Genomic DNA, 21,500 nt, shown 5'->3' on the forward strand with positions numbered 1-21,500 from the left:
CTGTGTATTGGGGGTAGTAAGGGGTTACGCTGTGTATTGGGGGTAGTACGGGGTTACGCTGTGTATTGGGGGTAGTAAGGGGTTACGCTGTGTATTGGGGGTAGTAAGGGGTTACGCTGTGTATTGGGGGTAGTAAGGGGTTACGCTGTGTATTGGGGGTAGTAAGGGGTTACGCTGTGTATTGGGGGTAGTAAGGGGTTACGCTGTGTATTGGGGGTAGTAAGGGGTTACGCTGTGTATTGGGGGTAGTAAGTGGTTACGCTGTGTAGTGGGGGTAGTAAGGGGTTACGCTGTGTATTAGGGGTAGTAAGGGGTTACGCTGTGTATTGGGGGTAGTAAGGGGTTACGCTGTGTATTGGGGTAGTAAGGGGTTACGCTGTGTATTGGGGGTAGTAAGGGGTTACGCTGTGTATTGGGGGTAGTAAGTGGTTACGCTGTGTATTGGGGGTAGTAAGGGGTTACGCTGTGTATTGGGGGTAGTAAGGGGTTACGCTGTGTATTGGGGGTAGTAAGTGGTTACGCTGTGTATTGGGGGTAGTAAGGGGTTACGCTGTGTATTGGGGGTAGTAAGGGGTTACGCTGTGTATTGGGGGTAGTAAGGGGTTACGCTGTGTATTGGGGGTAGTAAGGGGTTACGCTGTGTATTGGGGGTAGTAAGGGGTTACGCTGTGTATTGGGGGTAGTAAGGGGTTACGCTGTGTATTGGGGGTAGTAAGGGGTTACGCTGTGTATTGGGGGTAGTAAGGGGTTACGCTGTGTATTGGGGGTAGTAAGGGGTTACGCTGTGTATTAGGGGTAGTAAGGGGTTACGCTGTGTATTGGGGGTAGTAAGGGGTTATGCTGTGTATTGGGGGTAGTAAGGGGTTACGCTGTGTATTGGGGGTAGTAAGGGGTTACGCTGTGTATTGGGGGTAGTAAGGGGTTACGCTGTGTATTGGGGGTAGTAAGGGGTTATGCTGTGTATTGGGGGTAGTAAGGGGTTACGCTGTGTATTGGGGGTAGTAAGGGGTTACGCTGTGTATTGGGGGTAGTAAGGGGTTACGCTGTGTATTGGGGTAGTAAGGGGTTACGCTGTGTATTGGGGGTAGTAAGGGGTTACGCTGTGTATTGGGGGTAGTAAAGGGTTTGGGGCTGTAAAGCGATTAATGGCAGACAGCTCGGAGGTGGAGGCCATCAGATGATGTTGGTGGTATCAGGCCTGATACTTATGTAACTGTACCTCCAGGGGTAGTCTAGGGTTATACATGTGCCCTGGTGGTCTAGGGTAATTAAAGTGCTAAAGGTCTCTAGTGGTAATGAGAAATAAAGGGGTTAATAAAATCGTCTGATTAAATCACTACGAGGGGGTACCGGGAAGCAGCCTACTTGTTTTATAACCATTTGGAGCCAATGTGGGCCCCCTGTGCCCTGTGGGCCCGGACCCAGCGCCTCCACCAAGTGCTCAGATCTCACTAATGTATACAAAGTAAATAAACATTCCAGTCTGTGACTTCATCCGTGATACAAGAGCTGCTGCCACGGTTATTAATGCACCTTGGGAGCCCCCCCCATGGCACCCGGGGCCTGGCACACATCTTAGTCTGGCATGGATAACACACATATAGCACAAGCGTTGCCCAGATCTCGTGTGTTTGCGTCTGGCATCGCCTGAAAGTTCACTAGAAAACTAACTTTCATCAACAGCCAAGAGGTGACAGATTTTTTTTTAATAAACTTTTTGAACCCAGGGCCCCAGGCCCCCCCTCTGCAGAGCGCACGTTACTACATTAGCCTCCAACTAAGTGCAAATAATAAGGGAGAGGCCAACGTAAGGTCCCAAGCAAGGGTTAATGGCTCGAGTCAATCCCAGAACTTTCTTACAAGGATTTCCAGGATTAGATTACACGTTGCCAATCCTGATTTCCCATGGGATTTCACTTCATCCCCATTCATCTCCATACAACTGCGCTGCAATACCACTCATGACCAGATGTGGCGATATTTTTGGAAACTATCAATGACTTATAGGGGCAGATTTACTTACCCGGTCCATTCGCGATCCAGCAGCGCGTTCTCTGCGGTGGATTCTGGTCCGGCCGGGATTCACTAAGGTAGTTCCTCCGACGTCCATCAGGTGTCGCTGCTGCGCTGAAGTTCCTCGGAATGCACTGGAGTTCACCAAGCCGGGCCGAGTAAAGGTAAGCGCGAGTCAAGCCACACTTTTTTTTTACATGCAGCGGTTTTTCTGAATCCGGCAGGTTTTTTTTTACGGCCACGCCCCCCGATACAGGGCAATACAGGGAAAATCGGCGCAAAACTGAAAAATTTGCGTAACCCGCCGGTAAAATGCGATTCGGGCCCTTAGTAAATGACCCCCATTGACTAAGGAATTACCTATTTTATCTTAGAAAAAGATAGTGTGAGAAATCTTCCTAGAGGGGCTTAGGTTAGTGTTATAGCAGTGTCATGGTGATGGGAACCGCAATGGGGGCAACATACGGTCCAAGCTAAAAACACTAGGAGACCGCAGAGAGACCCAGTATGTAGAGTGTTTATTACACAATTGTCTTTGCATTTCAGGATTTATGGATTTTGGCCTTCTAATAATTCCATGATGATGGGAACGTGATGGGGGTAACGTGTAGTCCGGACCATTTCTGAATATTTCACCAGCCAATGCGCAGTCCGGGAGACATCTTCACAATGGTTTAAAGACTTTACTATATGATACTGCATAGACACTGTTAAAGCTCTCACGTTATTAAAGGGAAATTTTGGGATTTCAGTCTGGATTCTGGCCTTATAAAAATGAATTGATGATGGAACCACAATTGGGGGCCACGTGTAGTCTGGGAAATCTACAAATTATCCAAAGCTCAAGCCATAGTCTATATCAGTGTCATAATGATGGAACAACGATGGGGACAACGTCTGGTCCGGGATATCTACTATTTATCCAAAACTCAACCCAACTCCATATGGATCTACAAAGAGTTGGTTCATCCCAGTTTTGTGAGTATTTAAAACACATCAGTCTTTGTGGATCTTGGCCCTACAGCAGTGTCAGGATGGGACCGCGATGGGCGTGTCATCTGGTCTACTAATTATCTAAAACTCAAGCTAATACAATCTGAATATACAGACAGATGGATAATAATCCCAGTTCTTGGAGTATTTAGAACACGCCGGGCTATAGGTAGGACCACGATGAGGGTAACGTCTGGTCTAGGCTATCCCTTAATCATCCAAAACTCAAGCAAACGCTACATGGACCTACAAACATATGGTTAATGATCCCACCAGTCCTTCTGGATCTTGGCCCTATAGCATGGTCATGATGAAGGAACCGCGATGGGGGCAACGTCAGGTCCAAGCCTCTAATAGTCCAAGAAGACTCCATAAATTTATCAAGTTTCATGCCAATACTACATGAATCAGACAGCAGAGTCTTTCACAAAATGAACCATCAGAACATAATCTCCTGTGGGTTACTCATAGCCTCAGTCCAGAGGAGCCATCATGCACCTGGCTCTTCAGGTTTGAGTCCAGCTACCCCCCTCCCAGCCATTACTTTATACATCCATTCACCAGCTGCTTCCCTTGGCTCCACTAACCAAGTCACACAAAGCCCTTGTCAACAACGTATCCGAGTCCAAACCATCGAGGCCGATTATCATGGAGATGTTATACAACATCCACAGTACCACGTGTCACCACTGGGGGCAGCCAATCTTTTTACAATACAACTTTATTGATCCGGTAGGAAACTGACAGCTGTAATTTCAAGCAAATTTAAACAAAAATGATTTGTAACAAACATTTAAGATCATAGGTGACCCCGAAGTCCCACCGATTCTACTGGACATGTTGCCGGTTCTGCCCCGCGTATATAATATCCCGATAGGACAGAACCGTGTGTGCACGAGGTCCAAGGAAGACATGGGCCACACAGAATATTAGATACACCTATAAACCTTAGATACACAGGGCCCCTCCGTGCCAAGACAGAAGCTGGCACCAGGCAACAAGAATATACAACTTTCCATCCACGGAGCGCAGCGCAACATTTTCATCAGTTATTTACTGTGATATTCCCGGATATTTGAATATTTGGGATTATTCATCAATTTGTATATAAACCTGATATGAGACATCAGAGAGCGGGAATATGAGATGTACACCTGCTGGTGTGATACTGTGTGCTCAGCCATGTATCTAATCCCAGCAGGTGTGATACTGCGTGCTGAGCCTGTATCTAATCCCAGCAGGTGTGATACTGTGTGCTCAGCCATGTATCTAATCCCAGCAGGTGTGATACTGCGTGCTGAGCCTGTATCTAATCCCAGCAGGTGTGATACTGTGTGCTCAGCCATGTATCTAATCCCAGCAGGTGTGATACTGTGTCCTGAACCACGTACCTAATCCCATCCTGTGTGATACTGTCTGCTGAGCTGTGTATCTAATCCCATCCTGTGTGATACTGTCTAATAAACTGTCTATCTAATCCTATCCCGTGTGATACTGTCTGAGCTCCTCCCACCCGTTCCAAACATATGGCTGGTGGAAGTATATATGTGATTTAGCAGTAACCAGAGACACGCCCCTTGGTAATCAGAGACACGCCCCCTGGAAATCAGAGACACGCCCCCTGGAAATCAGAGACACGCCCCCTGGAAATCAGAGACACGCCCCCTGGAAATCAGAGACACGCACCCTGGCGCTAATTCACATGTAATAATCCAGAGGCCATATCTTTTGAACAGCTGGAGAAAAAGGAAGTATCAGGGAGACGCCGGCTGTCACATGACGGGGGCATGAAGGATTTTGTACTTGGGGATGAGCACCTACTGGCGGACAATGCTATGGGACAGAGTAGATCCAGGCCAAACCAAGGAATCGATCTGTGGCAGCGAAGCGACAGATGCCCGAAATGGGTCAACAGCAAAGCCTAAAGATTACTTCTCCGACTTCTGCATAATCTTACAGGGCACCTCCCACTCCACAGGACGCCCACAAGGCGCCTCCCACTCCACAGGACGCCCACAAGGCGCCTCCCACTCCACAGGGCGTCCACAGGGAGCCTCCCACTCCACAGGGCGTCCACAGGGCGTCTCCCACTCCACAGGGCGTCTCCCACTCCACAGGGCGCCTCCCACTCCACAGGGCGTCCCCAGGGCGCCTCCCACTCCACAGGACGCCCACAAGGCGCCTCCCACTCCACAGGACGCCCACAAGGCGCCTCCCACTCCACAGGACGCCCACAGGACGCCTCCCACTCCACAGGACGCCCACAAGGCGCCTCCCACTCCACAGGACGCCCACAAGGCGCCTCCCACGCCACAGGACGCCCACAAGGCGCCTCCCACGCCACAGGACGCCCACAAGGCGCCTCCCACGCCACAGGACGCCCACAAGGCAGCTCCCATTCCAGAGGGCGCCTCGCAGTCCAGAGGGCACCTCCCACACCACAGGGCGTCCACAGGGCGCCTCCCACTCCACAGGACGCCCACAAGGCGCCTCCCACTCCACAGGACGCCCACAAGGCGCCTCCCACTCCACAGGACGCCCACAAGGTGCCTCCCACTCCACAGGACGCCAACAAGGCGCCTCCCACTCCACAGGACGCCTCCCACTCCACAGGACGCCCACAAGGCGCCTGCCACTCCACAGGACGCCCACAAGGCGCCTCCCACGCCACAGGACGCCCACAAGGTGCCTCCCACGCCACAGGACGCCCACAAGGCACCTCCCATTCCACAGGGCGCCTCGCAGTGCAGAGGGCGCCTCCCACTCCACAGGGCGTCCACAAGGCGTCTCCCACTTCACAGGACGCCCACAAGGCGCCTCCCACTCCACAAGGCGCCTCCCACTCCACAAGGCGCCTCCCACTCCACAAGGCGCCTCCCACTATTCCAGGCTCTTCTGCCTGATAACAACTCACTGAATAGTTCACCACTTATTAATTTCTGTGCAAGAATATAACTACTATAATACTGCCCCCTATGTACAAGAATATTACTACTATAATACTGCCCCCTATGTACAAGAATATAACTACTATAATACTGCCCCCTATGTACAAGAATATAACTACTATAATACTGCCCCCTATGTACAAGAATATAACTACTATAATACTGCCCCCTATGTACAGGAATATAACTACTATAATACTGCCCCCTATGTACAGGGATATAACTACTATAATACTGTTCTCTATGTACAAGAATATAACTACTATAATACTGCCCCCTATGTACAGGGATATAACTACTATAATACTGCCCCCTATGTACAGGAATATAACTACTATAATACTGCCCCCTATGTACAAGAATATAACTACTATAATACTGCCCCCTATGTACAGGAATATAACCACTATAATACTGCCCCCTATGTACAGGAATATAACTACTATAATACTGCCCCCTATGTACAGGAATATAACTACTATAATACTGCCCCCTATGTACAGGAATATAACTACTATAATACTGCCCCCTATGTACAGGAATATAACTACTATAATACTGCTCCCTATGTACAGGAATATAACTACTATAATACTGCCCCCTATGTACAGGAATATAACTACTATAATACTGCCCCCTATGTACAGGAATATAACTACTATAATACTGCCCCCTATGTATAAGAATATAACTACTATAATACTGCCCCCTATGTACAAGAATATAACTACTATAATACTGCCCCCTATGTACAGGAATATAACTACTATAATACTGCCCCCTATGTACAGGAATATAACTACTATAATACTGCCCCCTATGTACAGGAATATAACTACTATAATACTGCCCCCCTATGTACAGGAATATAACTACTATACTACTGCCCCCTATGTACAAGAATGTAACTACTATAATACTGCCCCCTATGTATAAGAATATAACTACTATAATACTGCCCCCTATATACAAGAATGTAACTACTATAATACTGCCCCCTATATACAAGAATGTAACTACTATAATACTGCCCCCTATGTACAAGAATATAACTACTATAATACTGCCCCCTATGTACAGGAATATAACTACTATAATACTGCCCCCTATGTACAAGAATATAACTACTATAATACTGCCCCCTATGTACAGGAATATAACTACTATAATACTGCCCCCTATGTACAAGAATATTACTATAATACTGCCCCATATGTACAGGAATATAACCACTATAATACTGCCCCCTATGTACAGGAATATAACCACTATAATACTGCCCCCTATGTACAGGAATATAACTACTATAATACTGCCCCCTATGTACAGGAATATAACTACTATAATACTGCTCCCTATGTACAGGAATATAACTACTATAATACTGCCCCCTATGTACAGGAATATAACTACTATAATACTGCCCCCTATGTACAGGAATATAACTACTATAATACTGCCCCCTATGTACAGGAATATAACTACTATAATACTGCCCCCTATGTACAGGAATATAACTACTATAATACTGCCCCCTATGTACAAGAATATAACTACTATAATACTGCCCCCTATGTACAGGAATATAACTACTATAATACTGCCCCCTATGTACAAGAATATAACTACTATAATACTGCCCCCTCTGTACAGGAATATAACTACTATAATACTGCCCCCTATGTACAAGAATATAACTACTATAATACTGCCCCCTCTGTACAGGAATATAACTACTATAATACTGCCCCCTATGTACAAGAATATAACTACTATAATACTGCCCCCTATGTACAGGAATATAACTACTATAATACTGCCCCCTATGTACAGGAATATAACTACTATAATACTGCCCCCTATGTACAGGAATATAACTACTATAATACTGCCCCCTATGTACAAGAATATAACTACTATAATACCGCCCCCTATGTACAGGAATATAACTACTATAATACTGCCCCCTATGTACAAGAATATAACTACTATAATACCGCCCCCTATGTACAGGAATATAACTACTATAATACTGCCCCCTATGTACAGGAATATAACTACTATAATACTGCCCCCTATGTACAGGAATATAACTACTATAATACTCCCCCCCTATGTACAGGAATATAACTACTATACTACTGCCCCCTATGTACAAGAATGTAACTACTATAATACTGCCCCCTATGTATAAGAATATAACTACTATAATACTGCCCCCTATATACAAGAATGTAACTACTATAATACTGCCCCCTATGTACAAGAATATAACTACTATAATACTGCCCCCTATGTACAGGAATATAACTACTATAATACTGCCCCCTATGTACAAGAATATAACTACTATAATACTGCCCCCTATGTACAGGAATATAACTACTATAATACTGCCCCCTATGTACAAGAATATTACTATAATACTGCCCCATATGTACAGGAATATAACCACTATAATACTGCCCCCTATGTACAGGAATATAACCACTATAATACTGCCCCCTATGTACAGGAATATAACTACTATAATACTGCCCCCTATGTACAGGAATATAACTACTATAATACTGCTCCCTATGTACAGGAATATAACTACTATAATACTGCCCCCTATGTACAGGAATATAACTACTATAATACTGCCCCCTATGTACAGGAATATAACTACTATAATACTGCCCCCTATGTATAAGAATATAACTACTATAATACTGCCCCCTATGTACAGGAATATAACTACTATAATACTGCCCCCTATGTACAGGAATATAACTACAATAATACTGCCCCCTATGTACAGGAATATAACTACTATAATACTGCCCCCTATGTACAGGAATATAACTACTATAATACTGCCCCCTATGTACAAGAATATAACTACTATAATACTGCCCCCTATGTACAGGAATATAACTACTATAATACTGCCCCCTATGTACAGGAATATAACTACTATAATACTGTCCCATATGTACAAGAATATAACTACTATAATACTGCCCCCTATGTACAGGAATATAACTACTATAATACTGCCCCCTATGTACAAGAATATAACTACTATAATACTGCCCCCTATGTACAGGAATATAACTACTATAATACTGCCCCCTATGTACAAGAATACAACTACTATAATACTGCCCCCTATGTACAAGAATACAACTACTATAATACTGCCCCCTATGTACAAGAATACAACTACTATAATACTGCCCCCTATGTACAAGAATATAACTACTATAATACTGCCCCCTATGTACAGGAATATAACTACTATAATACTGCTCCCTATGTACAAGAATACAACTACTATAATACTGCCCCCTATGTACAAGAATACAACTACTATAATACTGCCCCCTATGTACAGGAATATAACTACTATAATACTGCCCCCTATGTACAGGAATATAACTACTATAATACTGCCCCCTATGTACAGGAATATAACTACTATAATACTGCCCCCTATGTACAGGAATATAACTACTATAATACTGCCCCCTATGTACAAGAATATACTACTATAATACTGCCCCCTATGTACAGGAATATAACTACTATAATTCTGCCCCCTATGTACAGGAATATAACTACTATAATACTGCCCCCTATGTACAGGAATATAACTACTATAATACTGCCCCCTATGTACAGGGATATAACTACTATAATACTGCCCCCTATGTACAGGAATATAACTACTATAATACAGCCACCTATGTACAAGAATATAACTACTATAATACTGCCCCCTATGTACAAGAATATTACTATAATACTGCCCCCTATGTACAAGAATATAACCACTATAATACTGCCCCCTATGTACAGGAATATAACTACTATAATACTGCCCCCTATGTACAAGAATATAACTACTATAATACTGCCCCATATGTACAAGAATATAACTGCTATAATACTGCCCCCTATGTATAGGAATATAACTACTATAATACTGCCCCCTATGTACAGGAATATAACTACTATAATACAGCCACCTATGTACAAGAATATAACTACTATAATACTGCCCCCTATGTACAGGAATATAACTACTATAATACTGCCCCTATGTACAAGAATATAACTACTATAATAATGCCCCTATATACAAGAAGATAACTACTATAATACTGCCCCCTATGTACAGGAATATAACTACTATAATACTGCCCCCTATGTACAAGAATATAACTACTATAATACTGCCCCCTATGTACAGGAATATAACTACTATAATACCGCCCCCAATGTACAGGAATATAATTACTATAATACTGCCCCCTATGTACAAGAATATAACTACTATAATACTGCCCCCTATGTACAAGAATATAACTACTATAATACTGCCCCCTATGTACAGGGATATAACTACTATAATACTGCCCCATATGTACAGGAATATAACTACTATAATACTGCCCCATATGTACAGGAAAATAACTACTATAATACTGCCCCCTATGTAAAGGAATATAACTACTATAATACCGCCCCCTATGTACAGGAATATAATTACTATAATACCGCCCCCTATGTACAAAAGAATATAACTACTATAATACTGCCCCCTATGTACAAGAATATAACTACTATAATACTGCCCCCTATGTACAGGGATATAACTACTATAATACTGCCCCATATGTACAGGAATATAACTACTATAATACTGCCCCATATGTACAGGAATATAACTACTATAATTCTGCCCCCTATGTACAGGAATATAATTACTATAATACCGCCCCCTATGTACAAGAATATAACTACTATAATACTGCCCCCTATGTACAAGAATATAACTACTATAATACTGCCCCCTATGTACAGGGATATAACTACTATAATACTGCCCCCTATGTACAGAGATATAACTACTATAATACCGCCCCCTATGTACAAGAATATAACTACTATAATACCGCCCCCTATGTACAAGAATATAACTACTATAATACTGCAACCCCTATGTACAAGAATATAACTACTATAATACCGCCCCCTATGTACAAGAATATAACTACTATAATACTGCAACCCCTATGTACAAGAATATAACTACTATAATACTGCCCCCCATGTACAAGAATATTACTATAATACTGCCCCATATGTACAGGAATATAACCACTATAATACTGCCCCCTATGTACAGGAATATAACTACTATAATACTACCCCCTATGTACAGGAATATAACTACTATAATACTGCACCCTATGTACAGGAATATAACTACTATAATACTGCCCCCTATGTACAGGAATATAACTACTATAATACTGCCCCCTATGTACAGGAATATAACTACTATAATACTGCCCCCTATGTACAAGAATATAACTACTATAATACTGCCCCCTATGTACAGGAATATAACTACTATAATACTGCCCCCTATGTACAGGAATATAACTACTATAATACTGCCCCCTATGTACAAGAATATAACTACTATAATACTGCCCCCTATGTACAAGAATATAACTACTATAATACTGCCCCCTATGTACAAGAATATAACTGCTATAATACTGCCCTCTATGTACAGGAATATAACTACTATAATACTGCCCCTATGTACAAGAATATAACTACTATAATACTGCTCCCTATGTACAGGAATATAACTACTATAATACTGCCCCCTATGTACAGGGATATAACTACTATAATACTGCCCCTATGTACAGGAATATAACTACTATAATACTGCCCCCTATGTACAAGAATATAACTACTATAATACTGCCCCCTATGTACAGGAATATAACTACTATAATACTGCCCCTATGTACAGGAATATAACTACTATAATACTGCCCCCTATGTACAAGAATATAACTACTATAATACTGCCCCCTATGTACAAGAATATAACTACTATAATACTGCCCCTATGTACAGGAATATAACTGCTATAATACTATATAAAAATGCAAGTATCCAGCGTAAAACATGACCCTAGTATTTGTCTCCTATAGTATGGCAGTCACCGCCATCAGGTGTGTATACCGCAGGGTGAGGATCTGACGCTGGGCTGTAATTTCAGAGCAGGTAATGGATTCTGCAGACAAGAACATGTGTTGTTTCATCCGCTGCTGTTGTAATTAAATATTAACACGTGAACAGCCGAGTCCTGGCCCATAAATCAGAGCAGCAGCACAGCTCCGGGATGGCTGGTACTTGTGGTGCAGGATCCATCCTTGGCCATAAAATTCATAGTAAAATAGAAACATCTTAAATTTAGAAGCCGGGATTTTACATACTGAGCACCATATGGCGGTATTATTACAGAACTACTCAAAAATCTTGGTGATAATTGTGATGAGAATTATGGACACACACACAGTGACTGCTTTAGAGGCTTCTGGTTAAATACTACAGCAGAGGGGAGGGGCTAGGGAGCAGCTCAATGAAGAGAGAGCACAGCAGTGTGAGGACATGGCCCCAGTACAATCCTGGCACATAAATCCATGTATCACAGTCCTGCTGCTACTGGAAATACACAATGGTATCATTGTATCTCTCTTGGGACAATACATAACATTGACTGCAGAGGGCACAGAGCACAGCAGTGTAAGGACACCCCATTGCACTTGAAGAATTTACAATCCTGAAATATGAATCAGTATTTCACAGTCCTGCTGCTACTAACAGCATAAACAGAAATGTATGATTGCTTATCCATGCTGGACAATACATAACACTGGCTGCAGAGAGCACAGAGCACAGCAGTGTGAGGTCTGATTACACATCTCTCCAGGGACAATACATAACACTGGCTGCAGAGAGCACAGAGCACAGCAGTGTGAGGTCTGATTACACATCTCTCCAGGGGCAATACATGACACTGGCTGCAGAGAGCACAGAGCACAGCAGTGTGAGGTCTGATTACACATCTCTCCAGGGACAATACATAACACTGGCTGCAGAGAGCACAGAGCACAGCAGTGTGAGGTCTGATTACACATCTCTCCAGGGACAATACATAACACTGGTTGCAGAGAGCACAGAGCACAGCAGTGTGAGGTCTGATTACACATCTCTCCAGGGACAATACCGAACACTGGCTGCAGACAGCACAGAGCACAGCAGTGTGAGGACACTCCCCCTGTACAATACTGGAATATAAATCCATATATCACAGTCCTGCTGCTACTAACAACACACACAAAGGTCTGATTACACATCTCTCCAGGGACAATACATAACACTTGCTGCAGTCTGTATGGTAACACCTGCTGATAGGTTCCCTTAAAAGTAAAGATTTCTCGTCATTACTTTTGCCAATTAATTGCGGACATGTAATGAATAACATTCATCTTTATACTCTAGTCACATCCAGAGCTGCATTCAGTCTCCATCCTTCCCTGCACACATGTTCTGAAGTGCAAAACAGGTTTCTGTGGCTTTAAATGCCAGACGCCGCCCTCCATAATCTATAAAGTATGTGCTGAAAATGTCTGTTTTCTGTCATTTCCTCTGTTTCACAACACACCTCTTCCTCCTGCACAACAATAGGATTACAACCCCCATCATCATCATCATCATCCTTGTCATTAGGTTTTCAAAACACCATCATACTGCAACACTGACACATTGGGGCACATTTACTTACCCGGCCCATTCGCGATCCAGCGGCGCATTCTCTGCACAGGATTCGGGTCCGGCTGGGATTTAAGATGGTAGTTCCTCCGCCGTCCACCAGGTGGCGCTGCAGCGCCGAAAATAATCTTAACGCCCCGGAATGCACCATCCCATAGAAGGTGAAGGTGAGCGCTCCCCAAGCGACACATTTTCGGTTTTTAAATGCGGCGGTTTTTCCGAATACGTCGGGTTTTCGTTCGGCCACGCCCCCCCGATTTCTGTCGCGCGCATGCCGGCGCCGATGCGCCACAATCCGATCGCGTGCGCCAAAAACCCGGGGCAATTCATGTACAAGCGGCGCAAATCGGAAATATTCGGGTAACACGTCGGGAAAACGCGAATCGGGCCCTTAGTAAATGACCCCCTCTGTGACAAACAAAAACAGAGCAATTACCTGCCCTCAGCCCAAAACAAAGCCTCAGCTCACAGACATAGGGGGCAGTATTATAGTAGTTATATTCCTGTACATAGGGGGGCAGTATTATAGTAGATATATTCTTGTACATAGGGGGCAGTATTATAGTAGTTATATTCCTGTACATAGGGGGCAGTATTATAGTAGTTATATTCCTGTACATAGGGGGCAGTATTATAGTAGTTATATTCTTGTACATAGGGGGCAGTATTATAGTAGCTATATTCTTGTACATAGGGGGCAGTATTATAGTAGATATATTCTTGTACATAGGGGGCAGTATTATAGTAGATATATTCTTGTACATAGGGGGCAGTATTATAGTAGTTATATTCTTGTACATAGGGAGCAGTATTATAGTAGTTATATTCTTGTACATAGGGGGCAGTATTATAGTAGTTATATTCTTGTACATAGGGGGCAGTATTATAGTAGTTATATTCTTGTACATAGGGGGCAGTATTATAGTAGTTATATCCCTGTACATAGGGGGCAGTATTATAGTAGTTATATTCCTGTACATAGGGGGGCAGTATTATACTAGTTATATTCTTGTACATAGGGGGCAGTATTATAGTAGTTATATTCTTGTACATAGGGGACAGTATTATAGTAGTTATATTCTTGTACATAGGGGGCAGTATTATAGTAGCTATATTCTTGTACATAGGGGGCAGTATTATAGTAGTTATATTCTTGTACATAGGGGGCAGTATTATAGTAGTTATATTCTTGTACATAGGGGACAGTATTATAGTAGTTATATTCCTGTACATAGGGGGCAGGATTATAGTAGTTATATTCTTGTACATAGGGGACAGTATTATAGTAGTTATATTCTTGTACATAGGGGGCAGTATTATAGTAGCTATATTCCTGTACATAGGGGGCAGTATTATAGTAGTTATATTCTTGTACATAGGGGGCAGTATTATAGTAGTTATATTCTTGTACATAGGGGACAGTATTATAGTAGTTATATTCTTGTACATAGGGGGCAGTATTATAGTAGCTATATTCTTGTACATAGGGGGCAGTATTATAGTAGTTATATTCTTGTACATAGGGGGCAGTATTATAGTAGTTATATTCTTGTACATAGGGGGCAGTATTATAGTAGTTATATTCCTGTACATAGGGGGCAGTATTATAGTAGTTATATTCTTGTACATAGAGGGCAGTATTATAGTAGTTATATTCCTGTACATGGGGGCAGTATTATAGTAGTTATATTCTTGTACATAGGGGGCAGTATTATAGTAGTTATATTCCTGTACATAGGGGGCAGTATTATAGTAGTTATATTCCTGTACATAGGGGAAGTATTATAGTAGTTATATTCTTGTACATAGGGGGCAGTATTGTAGTAGTTATATCCATGTACATAGGGGGCAGTATTATAGTAGTTATATTCTTGTACATAGGGGGCAGTATTATAGTAGTTATATTCTTGTACATAGGGGGCAGTATTATAGTAGTTATATTCCTGTACATAGGGGGCAGTATTATAGTAGTTATATTCCTGTACATAGGGGACAGTATTATAGTAGTTATATTCTTGTACATAGGGGGCAGTATTATAGTAGTTATATTCTTGTACATAGGGGGCAGTATTATAGTAGTTATATTCCTGTACATAGGGGGCAGTATTATAGTAGTTATATTCCTGTACATAGGGGGCAGTATTGTAGTAGTTATATTCCTGTACATAGGGGGCAGTATTGTAGTAGTTATATTCCTGTACATAGGGGGCAGTATTATAGTAGTTATATTCCTGTACATAGGGGGCAGTATTATAGTAGTTATATTCCTGTACATAGGGGAAGTATTATAGTAGTTATATTCTTGTACATAGGGGGCAGTATTGTAGTAGTTATATCCATGTACATAGGGGGCAGTATTATAGTAGTTATATTCTTGTACATAGGGGCAGTATTATAGTAGTTATATTCCTGTACATAGGGGGCAGTATTATAGTAGTTATATTCCTGTACATAGGGGACAGTATTATAGTAGTTATATTCTTGTACATAGGTGGCAGTATTATAGTAGTTATATTCCTGTACATAGGGGGCAGTATTATAGTAGTTATATTCCTGTACATAGGGGGCAGTATTATAGTAGTTATATTCCTGTACATAGGGGGCAGTATTATAGTAGTTATATTCCTGTACATAGGGGGCAGTATTATAGTAGTTATATTCTTGTACATAGGGGGCAGTATTATAGTAGTTATATTCTTGTACATAGGGGGCAGTATTATAGTAGTTATATTCCTGTACATAGGGGACAGTATTATAGTAGATATATTCTTGTACATAGGGGGCAGTATTATAGTAGTTATATTCCTGTACATAGGGGGCAGTATTATAGTAGATATATTCTTGTACATAGGGGGCAGTATTATAGTAGTTATATTCCTGTACATAGGGGACAGTATTATAGTAGATATATTCTTGTACATAGGGGGCAGTATTATAGTAGTTATATTCCTGTACATAGGGGGTAGTATTATAGTAGTTATATTCTTGTACATAGGGGGCGGTATTATAGTAGTTATATTCTTGTACATAGGGGGCAGTATTATAGTAGTTATATTCCTGTACATAGGGGGCAGTATTATAGTAGTTATATTCCTGTACATAGGGACAGAATTATAGTAGTTATATTCTTGTACATAGGGGCCAGTATTATAGTAGTTATATTCTTGTACATAGGGGGCAGTATTATAGTAGTTATATTCTTGTACATAAGGGGCAGTATTATAGCAGTTATATTCTTGTACATAGGGGCAGTATTATAGTAGTTATATTCCTGTACATAGGGGGCAGTATTATAGTAGTTATATTCCTGTACATAGGGGGCAGTATTATAGTAGTTATATTTTTGTACATAGGGGGCAGTATTATAGTAGTTATATTCCTGTACATAGGGGGCAGTATTATAGTAGTTATATTCTTGTACATAGGGGGCAGTATTATAGTAGTTATATTCCTGTACATAGGGGGCAGTATTATAGTAGTTATATTCCTGTACATAGGGGACAGTATTATAGTAGATATATTCTTGTACATAGGGGGCAGTATTATAGTAGTTATATTCCTGTACATAGGGGGCAGTATTATAGTAGTTATATTCTTGTACATAGGGGGCAGTATTATAGTAGTTATATTCCTGTACATAGGGGACAGTATTATAGTAGATATATTCTTGTACATAGGGGGCAGTATTATAGTAGTTATATTCCTGTACATAGGGGGTAGTATTATAGTAGTTATATTCTTGTACATAGGGGGCGGTATTATAGTAGTTATATTCTTGTACATAGGGGGCAGTATTATAGTAGTTATATTCCTGTACATAGGGGGCAGTATTATAGTAGTTATATTCCTGTACATAGGGGGCAGTATTATAGTAGTTATATTCCTGTACATAGGGGGCAGTATTATAGTAGTTATATTCTTGTACATAGGGAGCAGTATTATAGCAGTTATATTCTTGTACATAGGGGCAGTATTATAGTAGTTATATTCCTGTACATAGGGGGCAGTATTATAGTAGTTATATTCTTGTACATAGGGGGCAGTATTATAGCAGTTATATTCTTGTACATAGGGGCAGTATTATAGTAGTTATATTCTTGTACATAGGGGGCAGTATTATAGTAGTTATATTCTTGTACATAGGGGGCAGTATTATAGTGGAGGGGATATGCATCTATAAGTCTCTCTGAATTGGTCTCTGAAGGGTTACATGAGGCACAGATGATAAATAATACCGCCTCTTGGTTACGACACGTCTCCTCTGTGGTTATTAAACGTTACAACATTTAGGTTAATGAACAATTCATATTCTGGTCCTTTGTTTTGCAGCTTTTAGTCACGGGCTTTGGGGCATAAAGTAATTATCCTGGAATGTATCATCAGGACATTGCGTGTAGGACTGGGGCCATCTCCTCACCTGCTCATAGGATCTCCTCACATGGCCCTGGATTTAAAGGGACACTCCACCTGACGTCCACTTTCCATTCATATGTATTGTGTTGGCATACAATCTATTGTCTGCTGTTATCAGCCGCTGCCCCGGCTCAGTATAGTCTCATTCCTGATACTGAGCTCCACGTTACATCACTGCTGCGCTATAAGGAGATCATCAGATTAGGGTAACTGTCCGGCCGCCATCCCCGGGGTACGTGACTGTGCGCACTTCATCCAATTAACTTTCCTTACTAATAATAAAAATGGGAGAAATGTTATTTAACCCATCGCCTTTAGTGACCCAGACGAGGGCTGCAGACCGGGGTCAGACAGGTGGAGGTCATAGGTCATCACCTGCAGCCGCTATACTGTGCAACATGCATCTGTGATGTGGCTGAGCTTCAATACCACGTACGGCCTGTAGACAAGGGGGCGCTGTTTCAAAATGGAGAATTCCATGTTAATTCCAACTGAAATATAGATTTTCGGATGGTCTCACCGGATCAGACATCTAGCCTTCTGGCCTTAGTCCATAACATACAGATGAGGTTTCGTTACAATGTATCAGTGTAGGCAACTAAATGGCTGACAAACTTTTACAGAACTAGTATGACCTTAGAGTTCAGGGGTCTCTCATCCTCCAAAGTAAGAATTGTGGACATCCCCTCGAAAATTGGAAGAAGATACAAAGTCTAAAAGAGAAATCCTACAATGTTCCATTCTGTGGTCAATGTGGTCCATCACCTACATCCTCAGCCAAACTGGTGGCTTTGGGATCAATGTCTCCTCCCTATAAAGGGTGGAGCTGACAGATTGCCAAAACACGTGAAGAAGGACATTCCAGAACCAGAGCACCCAAATGTCGCCTCGGGTCGGTACAAATTCCACAACCCTGACCTTGACAATGGAGTGTTCTACGTAAAAGGGATAAAAGAAAACCTCGGAAGGAGAAAAAACACCCAAAAATAAAGCTCCTGAGGCTCTTCATCACCTTCAATAGTGAGGCCTCCTTACGAAAGGGGGTGGCTCAAGGTGATTGTGCAGACGTTCTCCAGATGATGTCAGGACCATTAGAAGTTTGAGGACCACAGGAACCTTCTCAGATTTATCAGGTGGTCTCAGAAGGTCTCTGTCCACCATGGAGGTCCTGAGGAACACAACGGGAACTCTTGGACACTCTTGGATCAGAAGTGGAAATATTGCCTAGGACCTTTGATGAAGTGGTCCTGCTTTGTGAGGTGGAATCATTTCGAGGATTTTGAGGGGAGAAGATCAAGAAGGAGAAGACGAGATGCAAAAATTCAAATAGTGGGCCACCAGTGAGAACGAGGTCGCGGGGTTGAGGGACGTGTAAGACGTCCTTGACTTAGGTGTCATCGTATGTGCCACTGGTGGGATATTTGAAGTTTCACCTTAGAAGTACCATGTAGACGCTGGATTTTAAACATGTCCTTCCGAGGTGCTCAGGTGGACACAAGTCAAATCTCAGGAGGACACATGGCAGAGGCTTGACCTCAGGTAGATACGTGAAAGAAGGTGGACCTGAGGAGGACACCATTAAGGATGAACCTCAAAAGGATATAACAGGTCTTAGAAGGACACCATCTAGGAGGCTACTTAGAAGGAGGAGTTTGAGGTTTTACCTAGGAAGGAAACCACTTGAAGATGCCAACCTCCCCCATACTTTGAAACCCAAAAACCAAGAAGCTATGACCTACCTGTTGCATCTTTTCCAAATCAAGGCTGGGCCGGCTGGTTTTGTCGCCATAACCTTGTCTGTGTCTCTTACACGGCATTCCTTGGTCATACGTGGATCCCATACTGGTGAAGATAATAGGCCGGGAGGAGGGGTTGCGGTTTAGGGGCTGGAGTCTCTTAGGAGGGGAGGCACTAAAGAGGATGGGACTGGAGCTTCCGCGTAACCCATCGGTCTGCTCAGCAGGCCGGAAGGACATGGCGCACAAGTGCTTGACTTCTTCGTCGCTGGACGATGTGTTGTCGCTGTGGCAGCTCAGCCTGCTGACCTGAGACCACTTGCGTTTTTCCGCAGCAAATTCCCTGCTGATGCGTTCGAGTTCCTCTTCCGAGCTGTGCCGGTCCAGACCGGGGTGGAAGATGGATCGGATTTTGCAGCACTGGTTGCCTTGGTTCTGCAACTGGTTGGTGGCCAGTGGGGTTAGGATGCAATTCCGTCTTCTTTCTGCCATAAATCAATAAGAAAATGGTTAAAAAAACCTCAGGATTCCAATATAAAGGAGTCTCCCACCATCTCCATGGCTTTGCACACTTTAATGTCCATCACTCCACGATTCCAAAGCACTTGGAATTTTTCCTCTAGCCCGCACCATTCCTGAGATATCACTGCTTTTAGTTGTGCTTATCAGACTCCCTGCTGTCAGGAGGGCTGTCCCTGGGCTGAATGCTCCACCCACTTGACAGAAGTGAGCATAATTAGCATATCAGGTGTCAGAACTATTAATACCGATTCCTCGGGAATGGTAAGGGCTAGAGAAAAAATTCCAACTGCGCTGGAATCAGTGGAGAGGCGCCAATTAAAAGAGCATGGTGCAAGGTCATCTTTAAAGGAGATGTTTTAGGATTGGAAAACATGTCCTACATTGCAATATAACTGTAGGATTTTATGGAGCCTCCTCCAAGTGCCAAAAGGAAGCGACTATTCACACATGTTTTCAATGGGTATCCTCCCACCACCTGGACATCCACACATATGGGACAGCGCCACCTTCATCCGTAGGTTGTGACTAGAATTACAGCTCAATTCCTTAAATATGAAGCGCTCCGCTCTCATACAAGCCCCATCCCCCCCCCCCCCCCCCCCCCCCCCCCCCCCCCCCCCCGTTCTAACCTTTATCAATCTGTGCAAGTTCCTGGTTTTCTCCTTCAGAATCGTCGCTGTCGTCCTCATCACTCGGGGGGTACGAAATCTAAAAAAAAAAGGAGGACGATCAAAATCAACCATGAGAAAGCTTTATATACAGAATTCAACTACTATGAATTATAGTAGTGTCCTTACACTGCTGTGCTCTGATCAGAATAAAAGCTACAGTTACCTAAAGTAGAATGGAGATGTTGGGAAACAGCTCAATGCAAAGAGAGCACAGAGCACAGCAGTGTGAGGACACATCACCAGTAAAATCCTGGAATATAAATCCATATTTCACAGTCCTGCTGCTACTAACAACATACACAAAGGTCTGATTACACATCTCTGCAGGGACAATTCATCACACTGGCTGCAGAGAGCTCAGAGCACAGCAGTGTGAGGATACTTCCCCTGTACAATCCTGGAATATAAATACTTATTTCACAGTCCTGCTGCTACTAACACCACACACATCTCTCCACATTGTACAGTCATGCTGCTACTTACAACATAGAGAAAGGTCTGATAACACTGGCTGCAGAGATCACAGAGCACAGCAGTGTGAGGTCTGATTACACATCTCTCCAGGGACAATACAT

The 21,500-nt window shown here is 42.6% G+C and overlaps 1 protein-coding gene across 3 annotated transcripts in view; it reads right to left on the reverse strand.

Moving 5' to 3' along the window:
- The window catches only part of LOC140120912 (uncharacterized), a 103,849-nt gene that overhangs the window by 27,430 nt on the left and 54,919 nt on the right, over positions 1-21,500 (reverse strand). For all 3 annotated transcript variants that reach the window (XM_072139937.1, XM_072139936.1, XM_072139935.1), the window contains exons 2-3: positions 20,884-20,962; positions 19,736-20,217 (exon numbers count right to left, since the gene is read on the reverse strand). In XM_072139937.1, coding sequence (XP_071996038.1) covers positions 19,736-20,217; positions 20,884-20,962 — 561 coding nt within the window. The remainder of the gene's footprint in view (positions 1-19,735; positions 20,218-20,883; positions 20,963-21,500) is intronic.

Source organism: Engystomops pustulosus, chromosome 3 (assembly GCF_040894005.1).
Source record: "Engystomops pustulosus chromosome 3, aEngPut4.maternal, whole genome shotgun sequence".
Classification (NCBI taxonomy): domain Eukaryota; kingdom Metazoa; phylum Chordata; class Amphibia; order Anura; family Leptodactylidae; genus Engystomops; species Engystomops pustulosus.